This window comes from Anopheles gambiae, chromosome 2, assembly GCF_943734735.2.
Source record: "Anopheles gambiae chromosome 2, idAnoGambNW_F1_1, whole genome shotgun sequence".
NCBI lineage: Eukaryota > Metazoa > Arthropoda > Insecta > Diptera > Culicidae > Anopheles > Anopheles gambiae.
Genome location: NC_064601.1, coordinates 101,054,501 through 101,077,006, shown reverse-complemented (window position 1 = coordinate 101,077,006; position 22,506 = coordinate 101,054,501). Strand labels below are relative to the sequence as shown.

General features: G+C 44.4%; 1 protein-coding gene across 10 annotated transcripts in view; it reads left to right on the top strand.

The window, feature by feature from the left end:
- The window catches only part of LOC1277058 (cAMP-dependent protein kinase type I regulatory subunit), a 56,290-nt gene that overhangs the window by 16,895 nt on the left and 16,889 nt on the right, over window positions 1-22,506 (top strand). Inside the window, exons 1-2 of one of the 10 annotated variants that reach the window (XM_061650394.1) lie at window positions 16,642-16,801; window positions 18,277-18,514. The exons of 1 other annotated variant lie outside the window; for it this stretch is intronic. In XM_061650394.1, coding sequence (XP_061506378.1) covers window positions 18,506-18,514 — 9 coding nt within the window. In that variant the 5' untranslated portion in view covers window positions 16,642-16,801; window positions 18,277-18,505. Of the gene's footprint in view, window positions 1-11,751; window positions 12,153-16,641; window positions 16,802-18,079; window positions 18,127-18,185; window positions 18,515-22,506 lie in introns of those variants that run through there. 8 more of the 10 variants (XM_061650392.1, XM_061650397.1, XM_061650396.1 and 5 more) reach the window with 8 other exon arrangements.

The following is a 22,506-nucleotide window of genomic DNA, read 5'->3' as shown; positions in this document are numbered from 1 at the left end:
GGCAGTGTGTAGTAAGCGTTTGTTCACGGCCGGAAGCTTTTGCTGGGAAATCGGAACATTCTTCTTACATTATTAAGCCTTTTTGGAAGGATTGCACAGAGCAGCTTTGCGTCTTTGTTATCTCGCAAGGGAGGATTTGGGGTTTCCGCATTGGTTTCCACTTCCCAGTTCCCAAAAGAACATCAAAATGTTGATGTTCTTATGTAAATGGAAAAACCATTAACGCAATCAAACATTTAAAAAAGATAATTAATGTAATGAACACTTTTACTCAATTTAATTCGTTAATATGGGTTAATTCTCTTATAAGATTTCTAGACGAACAAGTAAACAGTCGTAATATGCTAAATGTGACATCATGCTAGACTGTGTCTCCATTAAGATGTTACTTGTTTGTCTGCGGTCCGCTTTAGATCTCCTGGAACTCCTTAAAAGCATTCACGCTAACTACGTTCCAAGTAATATCGCTGCCGTTCTGGGAAAATGACTTCTTCAGCATTGCGACATGACCTACCTATTAGTCGTGGCTTTCTTTCTGCTTCTCCCGCTCCAAACAAGATTACGGTCAGGCTATTCAAATCCCGTGGCCAACATCGATCGTCGTACGCACTCAATATGGAGCACGGCTTGGGGGCCATAACACGTCTCAGCTGTTCCACGGTTCCACGCTCTGTGTTTTTTCCCACGGTTTCCCCTGGATCTTACGTACATGTATCGACCAGCCTTGCTTGCTTGGAGGAGCCCCGTTTTGAAGTCCACTCCTTCCACTCTGGAGTAGGTCAAGCAGCAGCAATGATTTCCATCTCGGACGACAATCGGACTGAATTGATTTGCCGCACACAGGGGGGCGGAGGGCGATTGTGACGCATGGGGTTCGCCTGTTCACACGCCGCGGCCTGGTGTGTCGCGGTAAAATGGTATGTAAACGGCTTCCCCTTCCACCCTCTCCACAAACACCGGGACATCACCCTGTTGCCTGTGTTTATATCGACGTCACCACTAATAACGTGTCACCCCGCTTTTTGATTTCGTCATCATCGGATCCTGGCTGGCTCGATTATCCTGGCGTTATGGTGGCTTTATGGTAATTAATCACTCGGTACCACGCCCTTCCGCAAGTCACCAAAACCCGCGTTGTGACATTTTCCAACTCGATACTTAGCGTGGCGGCAGGATTTCGGGCACATGCCAGGTGCGATGGCCGCTTTATTATGGGTGGGGTGGGGTATGGGAGACAAAAATAAAACCACCTCCAAAAGTATGACTTTTGGAAGGCGAAAGTAGGTGTCGGTTGCGAGTGTTTTTTTTTCTCTTGTTCGTTGTGAGTTCTTTCTTTCTTTGCTGGTTTCTTGCACCGTCGGGTGACACAATTAATTTATGATGTTGCGTTCTTTGACGCACGACGCGCGTTTGTGTGGATTTCATTGGATTTTGGTTTTCGTCATTCGTGATGATGTAAATGGTATGGTTCTGGGTGTTTTTTGGAGGTTTTATTGAAGCTCAAATGCATAGGCAAAAAACTGAAAACAAGAAAAGTATGCTTAGTTTTTAGTTTTGCAATGAATTATCTCCATCTTGCTCGAGAGTTAGTAAGAATACTAAGTTTTGTGGCCTTCATAAATTTGATATTTGACTCTTCTAGTTTAATATCCATGACTGTTAAAATAATTTGTTAACACTTTATTGGATTGTCTATAAAATCTGCAAAAAATATCTAATAAAGTGCTTAACGGATGTACTAAAGACGGGCTATTTCGCTATGAAACATACCAACAATGAATAGTTTTACGATTTCTGCTTGTTTTTTTCATATGGCGATATTTGATATTTGCCGTCTGAAATTACACCTGTTTCCAGCTACGTTCGAATCGCAAACCGCCTGCTTCGAATCGCTTGCCACTACGATCGAATGCGTGCATCCCCAGTTGAATCGCGTGCCAGTACGGTTGAATCGCGTTCCACTATGGTCGAATCATATGCCACTACGATCGAATCGCGTGCCGCTACCATTGGATTTCTGAAAGCAAGAGCATAGTAAACTGTTTGTTTGCGTTGGAAAGCTGTTTCTTTCTTCGCCGACGGCATTTCGTTTGTAAAATACTAATAAAAGGGAATTATTCTTTGATTATAGGCAAACCCCACGAATATTGGTTGAAACCATGGATTTTACCATCAAAAACGAACACCGAATTTTAGTTGAAAACAAGGATTTTACCATCAACAAGGGACCACGATATTCGTTGATAACAAGGAATTTACGTGTAATCAGTGAATAATTACCTTTTATTAGAATTTGACAAACGAATTGCCATTGGCGACGAAAGAAGCAGCTTTCAAACGCAAACAAACAGTTTGCTATGCCCTACCTTTCAGAAATCCAATGGTAGCGGCACACGATTCGATCGTAGCGGCACACGATTCGACCGTAGTGGAACGCGATTCAACCATGGTTGCACGCATTCGATCGTAGTAGCATGCGATTCGAAGCAGGCGGTTTGCGATTCGATGCAAATGGCACGAGACTCGAACGTAGATGGAAACAGGTGTATTTGAATGCTCAATATTAAACTCCGCTCGGATGGTCCAGGACTCGTGTCCGTAGAGGACCACGGGGCGAATCAATGCGCGATGTATTTGACATTTCGTGCGGGCTTGAAGTCTTCTGGATCTCAGCAGTCGGTGAGGCACCATAGTATGCACAATTCCCCTGAACAATGCGTCTCCGGATTTCGGATTTCGCTGATGTTCTCCGAAGTAGCGACCGTCCCGAGATATCAAAACTCATTTACTACCTCGAGATTGTCGCGCGTCAACTAATGCACTGCTTCCCAGATGGTTTGAATCTTCGGCAAGCAAGTACTTCGTCTTCGTCGCATTGATGCTCAATCCAATTCTTGCTGCTTCGCGTTTGAGTCGGGTGTACGCCTATCACACCTTCGCTGTTGTCCTGCCGATGATGTCGATGTCATCCGTGAAGCCAAGAAATTGGAGAGATCGGTAGAGGATCGTGCCACGGATGTCGTGGTCTAGCCCCGCGCTTCGAATGACACCTTCCAGGGCGATGTTGAAGAATAGGTAGGAGAGTCCGTTACCTTGCCTCAGTCCCCTGTGAGATTTGAAAGATTCCGACGTCAAGTTCGACACTCTCACCTTGCACTGCACCCCGTTCATGGTGGCCTCTAAAAGCTGGATCAACTTCCCAGGGAAGTGGTACCGCTGCATGATGGTCCTTAGCTCCTTCTGGTCTATGGTGTCGTAGGCCGTCTTAAAGTCGATGAACAGGTGGTGCGTTGGGATCTGGCGCTCTCGGCACTTCTGGAGAATCTGCCGTAGAGTGATAATTTAGTCATTGGTGGATTTGCCTCCAACAAACCCAGCTGCCGACAAAATGTCTTGCTACACATTGGGCGCAAGTCTGCAGAACAGGATCTGGGACAGGATCTTGTAGGCGGCATTCTGGACTGTGATGGCTCGGAAATTCGAGTAATCCAGCCTGTCCAGCCATTATACCAGTTAACGAAGGTATAATTGCGATATGTACTGTAGTACATATACTCTCGAAATAATATTCAAGAACTGTTCGAAACTATGCTTTAAAAGGTAGTGAAAATATAATTTTACAATGTTTTCAATGTAAAAAATAAAAATAAAACGATTTTAAGGTACAAAATGATCCAACTTCAATAATGGTAGAGCGCCACTGTTTATTAAATTGATTAATGTTTCGCCGAAATGGACCTCAGGTTTCTGACTTAATATGTATAAACTCCCCCTCTATAACAGATGGCCAACCTGCGTCTCGAGAAGAGGTCAGCCAATTTCTCCAAGCCATAAAAAGGGAGCGGGGAATGATTAAATTTACTTTGTGTTGCGCAAGTGCACAGTTTATCTAATTACATGCTCCGCGGTTTTCTTACTCCTTCACCGCTGCAAAGCTCGTGGGATGTAAATTGGACATTTCCATTTTTTACCACCCCGTGGCCAAAAGGCAACGAGATTAAAAGTGAGTTCGAGCACAAAATTTACATCGCCAGATGTGTTTTGTTCGCTTTTTTCTCTTTCTTCTTGTCAAACTGTTCATAGAAGCTGTGTTTTTATTTCCATTAAACAGAATGTTAATATAATATGAAACACTTGAATTTGAATTTGAGCAATTTCTGTCCAGTTTCATGTTGCACTGAAAAGATCGCTAACGCGTGTGTATGCCAGTTCTATGAATTCTTTAGATTCTCGGAATGGGATGAATCTGAGCTAACTTGAAAGGTATAGCTAACTGACACTCTATTTGCCCACTCGCGCTCGCACTCTACTCCACACCCCGGGTGGTCACATTTCCCTTGGAGAGTTTAAGGAACGACGGTGTAGAAGTAAACTCTGGCAAAAGTTGACTCCTCTTGTGTTGATCAGGTTTGAGCAGCAAGAAGGAATGTTGTTGTATTGTTCTTTTTTTTCCTTCGCTCGGACGTTTCGGATTGACATTCCTGCCAGAAGTGTCGCTGCTCCCACGTCACAGGGGAGGCTAGCGAGCGTCGTCGTGATTTATTGACTTTACCAATGTGCAACTCTTTATGGTTGTTGTTGCTCATTGCTGCGTTTTCTGGTTGCGTTGTTATTGCTCAATGGGAATATTTACCAATTTGAATCTGTTTGTGGCATCAATGCGGAGAAGCTTTGACTGGATGTTATTTGATTCTGGTTATCTTTTCTTCTCCTGTCATGGAACTTTGTTCGTTACGCTCTCGATTGCAGTTGTCAATAACAGAACCTAGCAGCAAAAGAAACGCAGAAGCTCTTTGAGATGTTTGAAGTCAGCAAAGAAAAGTCGCATGTTTTTGACGTTCTGTTCTATCGTGTGCAAAGCTAGGAAAACCGTACCCGTTTGCTAGAAAGGATTGTGTTGCTAGCAAAATGACTACTGCTTGCGGAGAGCGCAATACTCTAAAAATAAGATCCGCTTGCACTCATAATAATCACTCCATCTGTATGATGCTTTACCCGAGCGAAGAACATGAAATGGAATGGTTTTGTACGGGGGAAAAGTGTTCGGACGTTATTTGAATGGGTTGATTTTGGTTCCTGTGCTGTTGTTGCCGGAAGGGTAAATCCTGTTTTCGCAATAACAATTATCCTTTATTTAGACATCAAATCGTTACGTTGTGTGTCTGTGTACAAAGTACGGTTGAATGCGAAAGCAATGAGCGGGATATTATTAATTTCCGCGCGTGATTGTTTCGCTACACAATATTAATGATAACAATTTGCATGAAACATGGAGTTTCGATTGTTGCGATGACCTTTATTCCGAAAGCCGCCACCTCGTATTCAATTATCATCCTGATAAATGAGTGCTTGTATTGAGTGGGTATTGTGTAGGGCTCAAGTGGGTGCGTGTGCATGTGTGTGTGTGCCTAGCAGATGTCACAAAAGGTGAACCTGAAATAGAGCGTGTGGTGAGAGGGGTTTTCAGATGAGCCTCGTGGGAAAACAGTTGTCGTTTGCACGTGTTGTTTGTATCGGCACACAACCGAAATGAAGAAATGTATTGATGGAAAAACAAAGTTCGATATGTTGTGGACTGTCTTTCGAAAGGATGGGAAAAATATAAAGAAAAGAATTACAGTTGATTTCATTTTTGTTCGAGATGTGAAAGTTTGGCCAGTGCGATGGAGACGCCTGGTGTATGACAGAAAGTGGCGTGGATAAGGATACTTTTCATTTTTTGAATGCACGAATTCTTATCCTTTTATTGAATGCTGTAGTTTTTTTTCATGTATATAGTTTATTCTTGTACAATTACATTCCCAATCGATTGGTAATAAGAATTATAATCTCACTAATGGGTGGCTTACCATTACTCTGAGCCGACGCTAACATCTTTTGCCGCATAACGAATTACCTTTTTGCTTCGTCGTGGGTATTATGTGCTGTTTCTCGCTGCTATGTGTATACAACCCAAGTCTTTGTTTGCATCCGCAATAAACCGAGAAGCCATTGTTTCTTTTCGCATTAATTTCCGGTCGGGGGGATTTTTTTTTGTTGGTTGACACTGCCTGTGTTGCTCTCTCCTGGCGGGGTACCTGGAACAGCAAAATGTCAAGCGAACGGTGATGTGAATAATTCAACAACTGCTTCCGCTCGAACGGTAATATTAAACGGTTTGTTAGCTTCTGTTTTAAGGTCGTTTTTAATTTAATGTTTCATTTGAAATTGATAGACTACGGTGCAAGGGAGTGTATGGCAGTAAAACTGTTAATGACATTGGCGAAACGGCAATGAAAAGGGTATTAAACATGATCATTTGATCTTCGACTGGTTTTAGGTTTCATTTTGCAGGGCTGCTGAGTTCCGCGTAATGAAACCCATTAAGCACAGTAATATTTTCTTCATAATTTAATCGGAACAGCGTGTACTGTAAGCTCTCTATCCTATCTTTGCTATCGAAAATGATTAAAATTATCTGGAATTTACCAAATTAATACATTCCCTAGCTAAAGCCGAAAAAGCCAAATTACACAGCACAAGACTTTTACTTTGATCAATTCAATCATTCCGGTTTATATTAATGCTGATATGATGTGTGTAATCTTGAAGGGAGCAGAACCATTGCACGTTAATCCAATTTGCATTTGAACAACAGCTGTTCGGTTTTGTTCGTTGTATTATAATTTAACAAATGAGAATTTATAACAGAAAGCAGAACGGAGAACAGCGGTCCACAACACTCTCGCACCCCTCCCCCTGTAAAGCAAAACCTCCATTTCTATGCTAATGTAACGACCGGTTTGGTTCACATCGGGTCGCTATAGCTCCGCGCTTTCGTGTGGTCCCTCCGGGGCAACTAACCCGTTGATCGTTTGTTTCCGATTGTTTCCGTCCCATTGGACCCGGTCGGCACGCACACACACACACACGTACACTCACTGGTTTAGGCGAAAGCTATGGGTTAGTAGTAGCTATGCGGGGGTTGCGCTTCGTTACGGGCACCGCCCGGTTTGGGTGGCTCAAAGTATTTACATTACATTTTCGACGCGCGTGTCTGTCGCCGTGCGTCCGCTTTTCATCTTTTGCGGTGCTGAAACCCCGTTTGGGGTACGGTACGGTCGAGCGGTCACGCTGTGGTGGCGCTCCGCTGCGGCCTGCATGAACGTTTTGGGAGCACGCGACAAACGCCGCGCGGACACAGGCGCGATTTCGGGGGCGATTTGAGTTGTATGCGTGTGTTGCGCGAACTGGAAAAAGTAGAACGGCGCCAGTAGAGTGCGAACATTATTGTCGTTTACTCATCTTCTTCTTCTTCTTTGGTGTGGTTCCGGTTTTTTTGTTATCTGAGGGATTGGGACAAGAGGATATGATGCGTTCTGGCGTCCATAACCAGATACAAATCGATTCAAGCGAGCAAAAAACACTTTGTATCTAAAGTGCCACTAAATCGAATGTATGTATCTAGGCATGGGAAACGGAGAGAGAGAGAGAGATAAAGAAAGAGCTGCTGGAGGTTTGGTTGGACTTGTTGAGGGAGAAGCGGGAAAGTAGGTCGTAGATATGAACTTGATACGAAACGAGGTTAACTTTGGGAAGGGTTTGATTTACAACTTCTCCTTCAGACATTGCTGAGCCTTCAGTGGTGTTGGTGATCCATAATATTACCTAAAAAGCTCATATTTTACCCTTATACATATATTTATATAATTTGGGATGTTTGGGTTGTATTTTGGATTCTTCTCTTATGTTTGTTCTGCTTCGTAGCACAGTGCTTCACATTTTCATTGTAGAAATGTAAATTTAACATTTACATTACAACAATAATGGTTTGCCTGCGAAATCGAATAAAATTTACACCTGTAAAGAAGTGTAAATAGACTGCGCATGGCCAAAAACTAATTAAAAAACTTGGCAATGAATTGGAAAAAAGCAACAGTAACGAAAGGAAAGTGGATCCTTCCATCTTGCAGTTAGCAAAAGCAAAGCAAAAGTTATCAAAATGCTACCAACTTTTACCTGCCACTTTGCATGGACACAGCTGAGTATAGCTTTCCAGCATGAATAGCGTTCAAAAGCGACCGTGTAAAGGTAACAAATTTATTATAATTGAAATTTCCATACTCGGTTCAATAATGAGGATACGTACCCGGTGAGGAGGGCCCAAGTTTGCTTACCGCCGTTACTTGGGCAGTAACGGCGTGGCAGAGCTACAGCTAGGGCGTGCATATTGTTAGCAGAACCAGCGTGGAAAACTCTCGATCACCACACACCCCACCGGAACAGAAGAACAACGCTATAAACGCTCTTCCTTGTGGCGCTGTGTGCGGTTAGGCAACTGTTGTTTGTAAAAGCTTTCAACAAGGGCTGAGGGTTGTTTTTTCTCTCCTTATTGCACTATGACTTTGTGCTGCATAGAAAGAGGAAAACAGGGGGAAAAGAAAAGCATCGAGCAGTGCGCTGGGTGGTAAAAAGCTTATTGCCTGCGTGCTTACACAAAAGTGCATCCTTTGCCGTCCGTGTTTTTCCCCCGGTTCGATGGTGCCACTGGCACTGAACTTTCGTCCGATTGGCATCTGCTACCGAAGGATGCTGCGACCTCAATCCCAGCGGCCCGGATGCATACGCTGAACGAAACATACGCGCGGGATCGGGTTGATAAAAGTGCATAATCGTGTCAGTTGTGTGCCGTAGCGTGGGCGGTTGATTCGCACGCTCTTCCTTTTGGTAGATTGCTTCCGGTACGACGCCCTCTTGTGATGGCGAACCCCGGGCCGGGTCGTCGGGCAGTTCGGTCGTCTTTCGGTCGGGATGTTATTGCAGGGGTACTGGGGATAGCTATTTATGGTTTTTTTTATTTAAATATTTTTTATTTAGGTCTTGAAGCGCTTTTCTATTAAGAGTACCTTCATGTCAAAAGGTTTTTAGAAATTAAATTATTCCAATATTTTTGTATAAAATTCGCACTTATTTGCATACCTTTAGGCGCTTTATCTCGAGAACGCAAGGATAATGTCAAAATATTATTTTTATGAGCCAAATCCAGTACGGAGCGCCCCGGCAAACCCTGCCACGGCCGTTGTCAGGATGGTGGTAATGTGCTGCACATTGCCACGGACAGGATGAAGTGCATCACAATCGCTGAAAGGAAAAAAAAAGAAAACAATAACAAAAATGAATCCGCGTTGTGTGTGCGGCTCTCAAGCGAAGAGCGTATGTGTGGCGGGCATGTTTATGCAACAGCAAGTGTGTGAATGAGGCAACCCCGGGTTCGGTCCGAGTCCTTGAGAGAGAGAGAGAGAGAGACAGAGGCGGGTGGTGGGTGTACATTGTATTATGGGAACGAAACAACTGGTGGTGGCGTTAGTGTAAGCTTGCCAAGGAAGGAGGAAGCTTCATTTTAATCGGATCAAAACGAGAAAATCGATTTCTGCTTATTTCTCTGTTACGGCTTGAGACCCGCAATGCAGCGCTATTTTCTGTTTTTTTTTGCTGCAGTTTTATTTCCCCGTCAATTGCAAGGGTTGAGTGCAAAGTAGTTGAAACAGTGTAACACACCGCACAAACACTACTTTAAATTTTATCGTTTATTGTGAATAAGCGAAATCCATTGCGTTCAACAGTGCGTTAAACGAGCGTTTGTCAAGGCGTTTAATTCGTCGTTTATCTCACCCCTAAATACTATTAATGAATGCCGTTGATAGGTGGGTGGGCTTCTGTTTTTTCCCCTCCACCTTACTTACCCCATTACTGGCTCGCTGAAATGTGTGTTTCCTTGTTGAAAGGAACGCTGAAAGGAAAATCTTCTGTGCAAATCGAATCTCGAAGCGCAACAAAAAAAAAAGGCACAGACACAGTTTAACAGCTTGAATTAATCCCCCGGTGGATTTGGCTTCCGTTTTGGTGATGGATTTTTGATTGTGTTGCGCTGTCCCTGCTACAGGAGAAAGGAGGAAACATTTCTATTTCTTTCTAACGTCTCCACGGTGAAAAGGATCTTTTCTTAGCACTTCAAGAAGGTTGCTGTGTAGTCCCCGAGGGAATAATACACGAGGAGTAGTTGGAGGAAAGAATGCTATCGGGATGGACAGCGGAGTGTGTTGATTGATGGGCTGTCTTGTGGTTAGATTGATCGAATAAAAGTGAAATATTCAGTTCGAGAAAGAGGGTTGTTTTCGGTGCGAAGGTAGATTTGTGGGTGTGGTTTGCATTTTCGAAAGTTAAAAATTAATTTAATCTTTCATTCAAAATTATGTATTTTTTTGCTTTTAAAATGGTAGCCATTGTAAAGCCCTGTATAAAAAATAACTAAGATAAATGTCAAAGATTTGAAATTGAATTTAAATTCCAATTTTATTGAAAAATTTACAACAAAATTAGCAATTTAATAATGCACACCTTCGATCCTCTTTATCCCGTTGTGTTATCCCCTGTATGCGCTTCAGTCAACCGATTGGCCACTCGTTCTTTATTTATTGCTTTTCCTTTTAATTAACCCAGTCCCAGCCCAGCCTACACCGGTACCGAAATCTACAGCCAGCAACCAAAACAAACGCTGCTCTATTAAGCCGGCGACTGCACGAAAAGCACCCTTCTGTTGCTAATGAACCGAATCCTTTCGCCTTCCACGTGCCATCCTCGAGGGCACACGGACGGGGTCCAGCCGGTCCCGATGGCCGATGGTGCCGATCCACTTGATAATTGCCCGTACCCTTTAGTGCAGTGGGGACGATGGTTCGTCGTCGACAGCTGGCCGGTTTAGAGAAACTCTCTTGCTTTCTTTCTTTCCATACATTTCTAATGGGTGTTCGCGATGGACCGAGGAGGAGCCCGTATGGATAAACGTTACTTTATGACCTTCGGGAGAGAGAGAGAAGGAGAGAGAAAGAAAGGTGCGCCCCGTGCTAGTTCAAAACAGTTGGCAACGTGTACACGCGGCTGGTGCCCCACAGCAGCACAAACGGCCGAAGCTAATTTAAATTTCTTTAATCAAATAAACTCCCCGACGAACAAATCATCATCCTACCGTACTCGTGCTGTTTGTAATAGCAAATAATTTAGTTCCCGGCATCCACCGCGTGCTGGATGGATCGTCGCACACAGTCCCACTCGAATGGAACCCAAAGAGGGCCGTGCAAATCGAGAATAATTTACTACGATTGCGAAAAAAAAAAATATAAATCATTCACACAAATCTATCCTTGCTTGATGGAAAAGGTGTCGGTGGACGGACCTCCCCCCTCCCCCCACCTAGTGCCAGCTGGGTTAGCAGCCGGCTGTGAAATTGAAATGTGTTTCCCTTTTGGGGGGGATTTCTTTTCGCTTCCGCTCCTTCCTACTGTTTTCGTGCGGATATTTTTCTGCGTGTTTCCATATTTATCATTCTGGTGCTGGTGTCGAGTTACGTTGGGGTAGTTAGGGTAGCGACACACACAAAAAAAACGAAGCAAATTATTAATCAACACAATGCTGTGGTTTGCCGTTGTACGTGGGTGTGAGTGTGGCAAGTTGATTAATGAAAGGAAATTAATTTTTACTGGCCGCGAGCCGTGGGAGTGGGGCGTTCGTGCTTAATGATGGAAGTTATGTTTTTTTTGTGTGCTTTTTTCCTCTCATTTGCAAACGTGTGTGTGTGATTGAATTGAATCGCTACAGAAAAAAAGGGAGAATGATCAGTGATCGATGCAATCGTGTGCATAAAATTCCAACCCAAATTGATTGCAATCGGAACGGAGCTTTTTTGATTGTCGTATTTTATTTTCTCTTTGATAGTGCACTATTGCTGAATGTTATTGGTTCGTTCGATCGATTGGGCACAGTGATGGAAAGGTTATAATTGACTCCTGGGGCGCGGAAATAAAGCTTTCTCCCTCTCGCTTTTGCGTGAAAACAGATTCCATTTCCTGGCCCGGGGTATTGCTAGGGAAAAACACAAAAAAAGTGAAGTGTATCTGACGCCGTGCGGAAACGTTCCAATGTCCTTACGGCTGCTGAAAGTGTTCGGTATTGGTTTGGTATGCTAAATCTTCTCGCGAGCTAAGCTTGTAAAAAGGCGGTGGCGCGAACAAAACCATTCTAATAATACTAAAATCGAGCTTGACGTGAACTCGCAGCAAAACATCGCCGTCGAGCGGGAACAAAGAGAGGTTAAAATCATGTTGACCTTGCCATTGGTGAGTAATAATAATGTAGAAAATTGTTTGATACGGCTATGGCAGCAAGCGCGCGCGGGACGCTGATAGAACCGCAGTAGTGGTGGGAGCTCGGAATCGGACCTACCCGATTCCGATTCCGTATTCGGAATTAATTCCGGAACCGATTCCGGAGCCGATTCCGGAGCAGATTCCGGAGCCGATTCCGGAGCCGATTCCGGAGCCGATTCCGGAGCCGATTTCGGAGTTGACTCCGGAGCCGATCATAATTGACTCCAGAGTTAGAATTAGCTCCGGAATGTGAATTAGTTAGAATTGAAAAAAAGAAGTTTTAGAAGCGGAATCAGTCCGGGAATCTCCATGAGATGAGAATGGATCTTTTACAAGAAATTTTTTATTTTTTACAGCTATCAACACGTAGTATGATTGGACCCAAGCGCCTATTTTTATGGTGATGCCGAAACTGATTCCGTTTAGAAGCCGATTCTAATTTAGGAGCCAATTCCGATTCGAGAGTCGATTTCGATTCCGGATCCGATTCCGACTCCCGAGTCGATTCCGGAACTGTTTCCGATTGTGGAGTCGATTCCGGAACCGATTTCGATTCCGGAGTCGATTCCGGAACCGATTCCGAGTCCGGAGTCGATTCCGGAATCAATTCTAGAGCCGACCCCGGAACCAATTCCGGAGTCGATTTCGATTCTGGAGTCGATTCCGGAACCGATTCCGAATCCGGAGTCGATTCCGGAATCAATTCTAGAGCCGACTCCGGAACCAATTCCGGAGTCGATTTCGATTCTAGAGTCGATTCCGAAAACGATTCCGAAAACTGATTCCAGACCTATTATCCGGAATCGATTCCGGACAATCGATCCCGACAAAAACTTAATTTTTCCCATCACTACACTTCAAGCACCAGGGGAACCGGAGGGGATGGAAGTTCGAAAAGTACTTATAATTTTCCACGAAAAAAGTATACTTCGTTTCGAGACGTTACGGGAACAATAAGATGAATGTGACCTTGACGGAATTTAAGCGTTTTCATTTCGTTGTTGAGTTGAATGTTTTAATTTCAACCTTTCTCTGTTGTTGTTTGTTATACATTGCTCAAGTTGTAGATTTCATCTTGAGTAGAACTTTCTGTTTTTGGCTTTTGCCCTTGTTTTGAATAATTTGTGATGACAAAGATACATTTTTTGTTGCACTGTTACGCTATGAAATTTTCCGAAAAATTGTATTCGTTTGATTTACTGTAGTATTCGTATATTTAATTTGTTTTCCAATTTATTTATCTACATCGATCTCGACTTGAATTGTCGGTGTTAGTAATGTTGTCCTAATCCTTTGGTCGACTTTATTGAACATTTCAACATTCCACAGCCCGGCTTCGACTATCACCAGCCCAGTGTATCCTTCTTTTTTACTAACGTGTTTTTTTCTTTCTTTCTCTCTCGTTTTCAGGTAAGTCCTTTTTGGTTGGTTGCAAATATTTACCTAGCCTCAAGAGGAGACACACACACCCACACTTCTTCAGTATCGCACAAAGGAAAAAAAAATATACGAACTCAGCGGTAGGTACACCATAACCGGGGGAAGAGGAAAGCCTTTGTGGTTTTGCGGTGAATTCTCTTTCGCCGCTGATACTTATGCCGGCTCACGGTCACGGAGATCGGAAAAGATGTGTCCGGGGGAAGCAAAAAAAACCGACCACGAACGGAACGGTTCAATGGCAACATACTTCCGGCCTGAGAGGTTTCGCGCTAGTACAGCGGAAGGAGGGAACGAGTTGTGCCGCCAAGGCACCAAGAAAAGGTTTGAAGCATTATTGCGCGGATTTATTGTGTTTGTCTTGGCTGCCTGCCTGCTGGTGAGAAGGTCACTTAAAGTATGATCAATGAGCGATAAAATATTGTGCCACCGGTTTTTTATTTCGGGTTATTTGTGGAGGTTAATCATTTTACGGAAGCTTTTTTGTTTGTTTAACATTAAATATTGAAGTATGAGTTCAACAGTCCATACAAATCGATTAGATTCAATCTGACTTATTGAACTGCACAAAATATGGAAACGTGTTTACTGATAGCATAACTTTAAGCGCAAAACGACGCGTACCTTTTGCTTTGGGACGAGATTGTCGGTTTTGTTTATTTGTATTTGTAAAGGTTCTAAGCAAATTTGAAAACATTATCCTCTTTGTTTGTGCCATTTAAAGTATAGGATGTTTTAGGAAAATATTTCCTTAAGAATACTACCAAAAAAGAAGTTTTCACGTATTTATTTTATCCTTGCAGTTGATCCCCGATTCTTATTACACCCTTCGTTAAATTGGAATGCTTTCTTACTGCAAATGGACACATCTCTTACTAGGCGTAGCAATCACTCAATATCCTTCTTTCGCCCGGCCCCGCCTGGAAGCCGGAAAGGTGCAATAAATCCATACCATTACCGCCGGATCGCTGGATCCGGGTTGGCGCTGAACCGTTTCGAGCCGTTTCATTTCCGCTCGTCATCATTATCACCATCCATCAGGGCACATCGCCATCCTTATCATATGGAATGATGAACATAGTTATCGTGCCGCACCAGGGTATGGTTATTTCTTCCGCTGCCGGATGTCGGTTTTGCCTAGGGGGTATAGCTGAGAAAGAGGGAGGTCCTTACAGCAAGAGACGGAGAGAGAGAGGGACAAAAGAAAAAAAAGGGGGTGAACCAGCTGTGTAGCTCATAAGGATTCAGCTCGCCCATCAACTGTCTGGCGCCTGGCGTCCACCGAACGCACAACAAACCCACCGTAGGACAATTTGTGTGTGAGTGTTTGATGTGTTGCTCTTGTTTCATGTCTTTTGTAGGGACTTATTCGTGCACTGTGTTTGCCAAATTTCCCCACAGGCACGGGTATTATTAGTGCCAGCGGCCGATGATGACTGTTGTTCTCATCAATTGTTATGTAATTTTCCTTGCCAATGGCCTTTTGCTATTATTCGTTATTCGTTCTTTCCCCGTTTGCTTTTCCTTTTAGGCAGGATTTAGCGAATAACCGCAAGGGTCTTTTTTGTGCATGGTTCGAACGCACAGATGTCGTTAGGACGCAAAATTTGATCGATTCGCTTGGAGTGCTTTATAGTTATAGCAAACGACAATCAAAAGGTTGTTGCTTCTTATTATGTTTTATTATCAAAAAAAGTATGTTTTATCAAAAAAGTAAAATGAAATCAGCTTTTGCAACAAAGCGTTTGCACCATTGCCGCTGTCGCATTTGTTTCCAATTACATTCAATCTCAATAACCTCGGAAACGGAACGGAATGTTGATGGCGTTTAAGCATCATTTCCAACGTCCATAAATTTGATTCACGCTGTGGCACTGGAAAGGAAGCGAAATAGGTAGAAGGCCCCCCCGCGGGCCGTTGCGTTGCGTTTAATGTGGCGTACATACTTGGATCATGGTGCTGCTGCTGCCGGTGGGTGGTAGTGGTGATGGCGGTAGTTTAACGATTATTGCCGCCACACGGACTTGAGCTGACTTGGATGGACTAATTTTGCACGGGTCAATTAATAACGCCCAGTGCTTTTAAAATAGGTCATCGGCGGTCCGGCGTTGTTTATTTTGATTACATCACCGATCACTGTGAGTGATCGGTCGGACGACGGGAGACGGGTTGGGGGACCGGGTAAACAAACGGGCTTTTAAGAAACGTACGGAGAGATTAAAGAGGATTTATTTATTTTATTTCAACTAGCCATTTCCCTTCGCGGAACGACGCGTGACGTAGAATGGTTGTAAAGTCAAGCGTTTCTTTGGGCGCTTAATTGGAATGGCGAACAAGAAATATGATTTTTTATGTTATTATGTTTATTTTAGGTGTCACTTAACGAATATGAGCATCAACAAAATTCCTAATGGGGTCACACGCTGCCACGTTCCAGCGCAGGCATTGCCGGACAGTAACGCTCCTCCATTACTTCCATTACTTATCACTTTGACCCTTTACGGTCTAATCTGCGCCTAACGACGAGCAGCAGCGTTGGGGGAAGATGCGGATTCGTAAACAGCGGCAACATACATTGTACCAACACATGCACATGCCCGATAGGAGGCAAGTAAACTGACCCACTCTCAAGGCCTCCTAGCCGCAGGGAGAGTGGAGTTAATTTCGTTCAAGATTTCCTCAACTCCCGGCACCGCACTACGACGTTCAGCAGTGGTGGAGAACTCAAACCAAGCGCTTGAACACATCGCGCTACCATAAAATGTAGCAGATAGGAAGACACACACACACACACTTACCAACAAACCACATCGAACTCCGGCGGTAGTCGTCGGTGTGGATTTACGCTGCCAGTAACGAAAGCGTTACTGGCGTTACAGACCGGTACCACCCCCTTGATGGAGGAAGCTAGCGCCCATCGTGGTCGTCGTCGTCGTCGTCGTGGTCGTTGTGTTGGTGTCTGCGTTAATATGTCTTGGTCGCGCGCCAAACGGTAGAACACGCCAAAGCCCGAACCACTCGCTCGCGCGTTCAGTCGTCCGTTGGCGCGTATCTTGAACGGAACCTGTTCGGAAGAGTGCCAGTGCACCCGAGCACTTAAGAGAGGGGGTCCGCGCTCGTGAACTTTGCCTTCGCCGTGTGCTTGTGTATGATCTCTTAGCAGTTGCATCTCGGGGTAGTTGGTGGGTTCATCCACTTCCTGTTTAGTCTGTATCGTGTTTCGTAGGCAAACCACGGCTTCCTGCCATACCGCGTCGTAACGTCGTAGTGTACTGTAAACACTCCCGAAGACAGCAATTGGACGTAAATTCAATTAACGTGTGCATTAAGTAATATTTCCTCTGCGCTCTGTGACGGACGGGTATATTTGGGTACTGACGGTGGGTTGCATTTGTTTCATGCACAGTGTGTGCGCGCGTGATTGTAATGCTCAACCCGTATGCAAATGGTGTAACGTTGGAAACTTGTTCAACTTCTTCAATACCATTTGCAACCTTCAAGTGGACACAGTAGTGTCTTCCTCTTTGTTTTATACGATCAAGAACCTAATACGTGTTTTCCAAAATACCCCATCCTCTTACGTTGTTCCGTTTGGAAGGGATAAAGGCAAAATTGTTCGGACAGTGTGCTCCCGACACTTGTTGGAAAAAGAATCTGACACCGACTGTGTCGTTCCCCTGTTCTGTCGTCGCTGCCCGCCGCTTTGGGATGGTGTCGAGAGTGATTTGTGCACAGCAAGTGGCAGATTAAGATTAAGCCCGTCCCGAGTGACAGAGAGCAGTTGGGGGTGGTGTACCACAAGTTGCAGATATATCGCGCCGTGTTTTTTTCTATCGTGGCAGCATCCTCTCACCGTGCGCGGCGATCCGCGTGGGTGTATTATTCTCATCTCCAGATCCGACGTACGAAATTCCTGACAGCGGCGAACGCACGGCTATGTCGTCGGTTGGCGTAAAAAACAAGAGTGTAACGGGGCTCGCCTATTGCCTCCTGTCCGGTGTACCGTTTCTTAGGGAGTGTGTTTATTTATCTATCTCTTGCGGCTAACGATCGAAAGTGAGTGATCCACATTAATTGGATGCTTCTAGCTGTGGTGCGGTAAAGATCTTTGTAGATCTTGGTTATTAGTTCGGTAGTTGTGTGTGTGTGTGTGTATTTATTAAAAAAAAGCAGAGCGGGGTGAGCATCTTGATCAAGAAGCATCCAATCCGAGTGTGTACATTGAAACATCGAAATATGTTCAATTGAGAACCAGGCCCGGTCGGATCAGTAGGATCGGTTCACTGCTCTTCTGACCATTCGACTAACTTGGGTTTCCTCCACTTGGGTTCGATTCTAAAAATATGCATTCTTTCGTGAGCATTTTACCGCCCCGTGAGCACACACACACACACACGGGTTCGAGAGCATTTGTGTGAATCGTTTGGAAAACCGTGTGACACGACACGAGTGCGGTGTACAATTTTCGATGCTCTCCCAGTCGTGTGCGGCGCCCAGGACGGATTAGGTGTGTGCAAGTCTTTTTTGTCACTTAGAAGGAAGCCTTTTATTCTTGTTTTTTTTTAGATGAAAATATTGATATTGTGTTAATGTAAAATATTGCTGTATTGTTCATTAAAAGTGAAATTAAAGAGGTGCATTTTTGTGAATTTTCTAGAGGCCTAAAGAAGAAGAATCCAAACGTTTGAAAAACGAGTGATCGTGCAAGAGTTTGAAGAAAAAAACATAGAGTGAAACAGTGAAATAAGCTGAACAAGCAATTCTACCCTCAAAGTAAACCATCACTTTAGCCACATCCCAAGACACGTTCCGGGACTGACTGACTGATACGACTCGGTGTTGCCGGTGCGGTTTCGTTTCCGTGTGTTCCCTGAAATCACAACGGCATGAGTGAGGTATAACACATTCGTCCATCGTAGATGTTTTAGCTCGGTTTGATTAGATTAAGTAACCCCGTTTTACCGGGCGTCTGTGGAGTGTGTCTGACACACATTTCGACCGGCCGGCGGCGGCGGCGGCGGCGTGTAGAGTTGATAAACCCGCTAACCGATAACTGAATGGAGGCGCCTAGTGCTGTGAAGCACGTGCGTGGGCTAGTCGCAAGGTCGATGAGATAGATAGGGTGCGTCAACTAATGGCTGCAAATGATGAGCGGGGGGAATAGTTGTTGCAACTTTTTGACACTACATTTGCTAAGCCCCACGACGGTGGGGGGTAACAAATTCCAACTGCAATTCAATTTCGATGATGCTATCGGCGCGCGGGGGTTTTTGGGGCTTGTTGCCAAGAAATTATTTCCGTTGCTACTACGAAAACGTGCGACCTGACTGTCACGGGTGCGATAATTTAATTTGTGTATCTGTGTATGTATGTGTGTGTTTTTGTATGAAGCAGAAAGAAGCAAATGCTGACGGAGCGGAGTGTTGATGAAAGACTAGCTTGCAGGTTTATCGGTTCGATTGGAATGTGACGTTAAAGAGAGCGCCAAACTGAGCTTAAAGTAATATTAAAGATCTCTTCGTTTGAATCTTTATTATAGAGGAAAGTTCATTCTGTCAGTTGATTGAATTTCTTTTCACATTAAATTGTTAATACAGGGTTTTCGAGGATTATATAGACATGTTCAGCGAGTTGTAGATTCGTTCAGGCATATAATAGACTCTTTCAGCGAGATATAGAATTGTTCGGATGTAGGTGTAGACATGTTCGGTTATACTGTAGAGCTGTCACTTTCGTACCCCTTGGACTGCAAGTTGGATCATTCTCATCAGAAGGTAAACAAACGGTTTTCGAAAAAATATGCTTTTTTCAACTAATTTATGTATTAAACAGCTTGGAGAATGATTATTAGCTGCTTTTAGGACTTTTAAGAAATAAAAATTGAACCCTGCGGCACAGTGTGTAAACAAAACAAATGACAGCTCTACAGAATCGCTGAACACGTCTACACCTTCATCCGAACAATTCTATATCTCGCTGAGAGAGTCTATTATATGCCTGAACGAATCTACAACTCGCTGAACATGTCTATATAATGCTCGGAAACCCTGTATTGGAAATCAATCTTTTGGCTTCCCCATTTCCCGCACTCCCTCGTTTGGCACTCCATTAAATAATGCAGAGATCGCTCACAAAGCATCAATAATGTACGGTGGTTCACCTTTATGTCACTGATCAGATTAGCCGGCGCTTTAAGCATCCTCGTTCGCTTCTCTTCTGTATCTGTCAGCCGAACTGATGTGACCAGCAGCAGCAGCTCTTGCATAACAGTTTCACGTTCTGAATTGAAAAAAAAAGAAAAGAAACCAACGAATCGAACGTTGATTTAAACCATATTCAATGGAGGGAAAATTTGGGTCTTCTCCTCCTTTGTGCAGCGAGTCGTCAGTCAGTGCCTCTCAGTTCGTGGAGAGTGGTATTTTTAGTTGCGGCGGCCCCGTCCACTTTCGGTTTGTTCGCGTTGTCCTTTTCAACGACGGCGAGATGGACCTGACATGGACAAATGGTCATGCCGTTCGCTCGCGGCTGTAATTACCATACGGGGCATGGGGCAACACTATACACATACACACGGACGCCGGCAGGAGCTGTCAGCTGTTTTCCGCCGCTCAAAGTGCTGTGACATTGTTTGGCATTCTTCTTCGTTCGGTTCGTATTTTTTTTGTTGGGTTGTGTTCCTCGAAGAGAAAATATTTAGATTCTAGTCAAACACTCACTCTACCTTCTAGACCGTACTGGTCGGCGGATTTGTGCGAGTAGGAGAAGGAGCAGAAATGTAAAGAAACAATTTTCTGTAACATGATATTTCAATTAGACGTGGTGCGCGATGGTGCGTGAGTGTGCTATCCAGCTGAATAGAATGCTGCTGTTCTCTGGTAGTAATTGTTAATTAGCGATTAATTTGTGGCCTTCCTGGACGGGTGGGGAAGTTGTCTTGTGCGGCTGGTAAGTTCTTCCTGCTGCTGGTGAACAATGCTATTTGCTAGCTTTTCCGGAAGATCTTATCACATTAATTTCTTAGCGTTTTCTAAGATTAAAAGAGACACACAAAGCCGACGACGGCGGGTACGAAGTTAGCTCAACGCGCAAGACAAAGTGTGGCACTATTACTCGCTACACTTGTTACACTTCGGTCAGTGCGTGGCCATAAATTAGCTTCAATTGTGTCCCATTACGGGTCAGATTGTGTGCGTGTCAGAGCGTTAGGCAGCTAGGTTAGATGGGATGAAGTTAATATCCCAGGGTCCAATGGATATATCGTCATTTGTTGCTTGCTGGTAGCTAAGCGAAGTTTGCGAAGGGTAAATAAAATGATTACGAGATTAAAGTGTGCTTTAGTGGCTCTAAACACCGCACAGGTTTTGTTGGGTGGCAGCAACACGCTGTTGTTGACAGTAGCACACAGTAGCATAAATTACTTTAATTTAGTGAAATGGCTTTCGTGTTATAGATCGGTCTGAATTTGCATAGAAAAATACACTTGAAAAAGACCGTTAAAAACAATCACAAAATTCCGAATGAAATATTTACCTCGCTGTCAAACGTGACGAACGTTCAGGCAGCTATCGTTTTCAGCTTCACAATACGAAAATAAATCCTAGCAGCAGTTGACACGGGATTTCCCCCTATCCCAAGTACACCTGGCCCTCATCGTCGCATTGACAAACACGGCAAAAGAGCTCAATAAATAATTCCAAATAGCCTGTGCTATCGGGCCGACATCTCCCGTCTGCCAAATAAGTAATGCCGGTTTAGTTGATACATCACACCACCACGACCACCACCGACCGAGTGCCTAGTGCCGAACGATCACCCACATTCGATGGATGGGATGTGCCGGTTTGTTGTGCTTTGCTTCACCCGACCCAACGGGTTTGATTATTATTAATGGTCACGTCCTTCCAAATGTGGATCCTTACATATGTTGTTTCTTTCTGCGCCTGTACGACCGAACAACGGATAACATTATCACCGGACCTGCTTTGGGTGCTAATTTCACGCATGAGCTAAGCGAAATAGCGCTCAGGCTCCTCCCCATGGCGATAGGTAGTTTAATTTATTTCTATTTATTTCGCTGGTGAAACAACTTGCTTTTGCAAAACTAACAGCTATCGTTAATAAATAAAGCCGACTAGAGGATGGATAAATTACGAAATCAATAAGAAACGGACAAGATCGTTAGCTTTCCCAGCGGCCTCCGGATGACGGGTTCCGAAATTAAACTATCATTTCAGCCCCGGTAAGATTGGGGAAGTTTATAGGCACCTCCAAAACTCCTCCACCGTAAGCCGGAAGAACCTGTTGTGTCCCGCAGCTCCCGCAGCGGGTAGCTGTTGAACAAGCCAAAACTGGCAAACCACCAACGCCCCAGCAGTAGTGCCAAGCGTTTCAATTTGCCCAACACCACCAACAGGTCAACGACAACTGACGGCAATCGGCGGGAAGCCATTAACATTATAATTTGATGGTTTTTTATACGGGCGCCCTCGCACTCGCTTCCAGGGCCGGTTCGAGCTGGGCCAGGTCGGAGGGGACAATTGAGGACGCCAAACCAATGCGCGGCGCACGAAGAAGTCTTCAGCCAGCGAGGGACGATGTGTATGTGGCACACGCGACGCAAGTTCGTTTGTGTGTCGCGGGTCGCTTATTTCATTCTCCCTTGGCGACGACGTTTCATGATGGACGTTTCGTTCGGGCTAAAAATAGTAGCAGTAATGGCAAGCTTCTCCAGCACCTACCAACCCCACATTATCCAGCGAAGATGTCGTGCGTGGGACTGGTGCGGCGTTGTAGATGCGGGCTGGGTGTCCTCCTGGCTCACACATAAACACAGACACACACAGTTTATGTGATGATTGTGGACAAATATTTTAATCACTTATCAGCG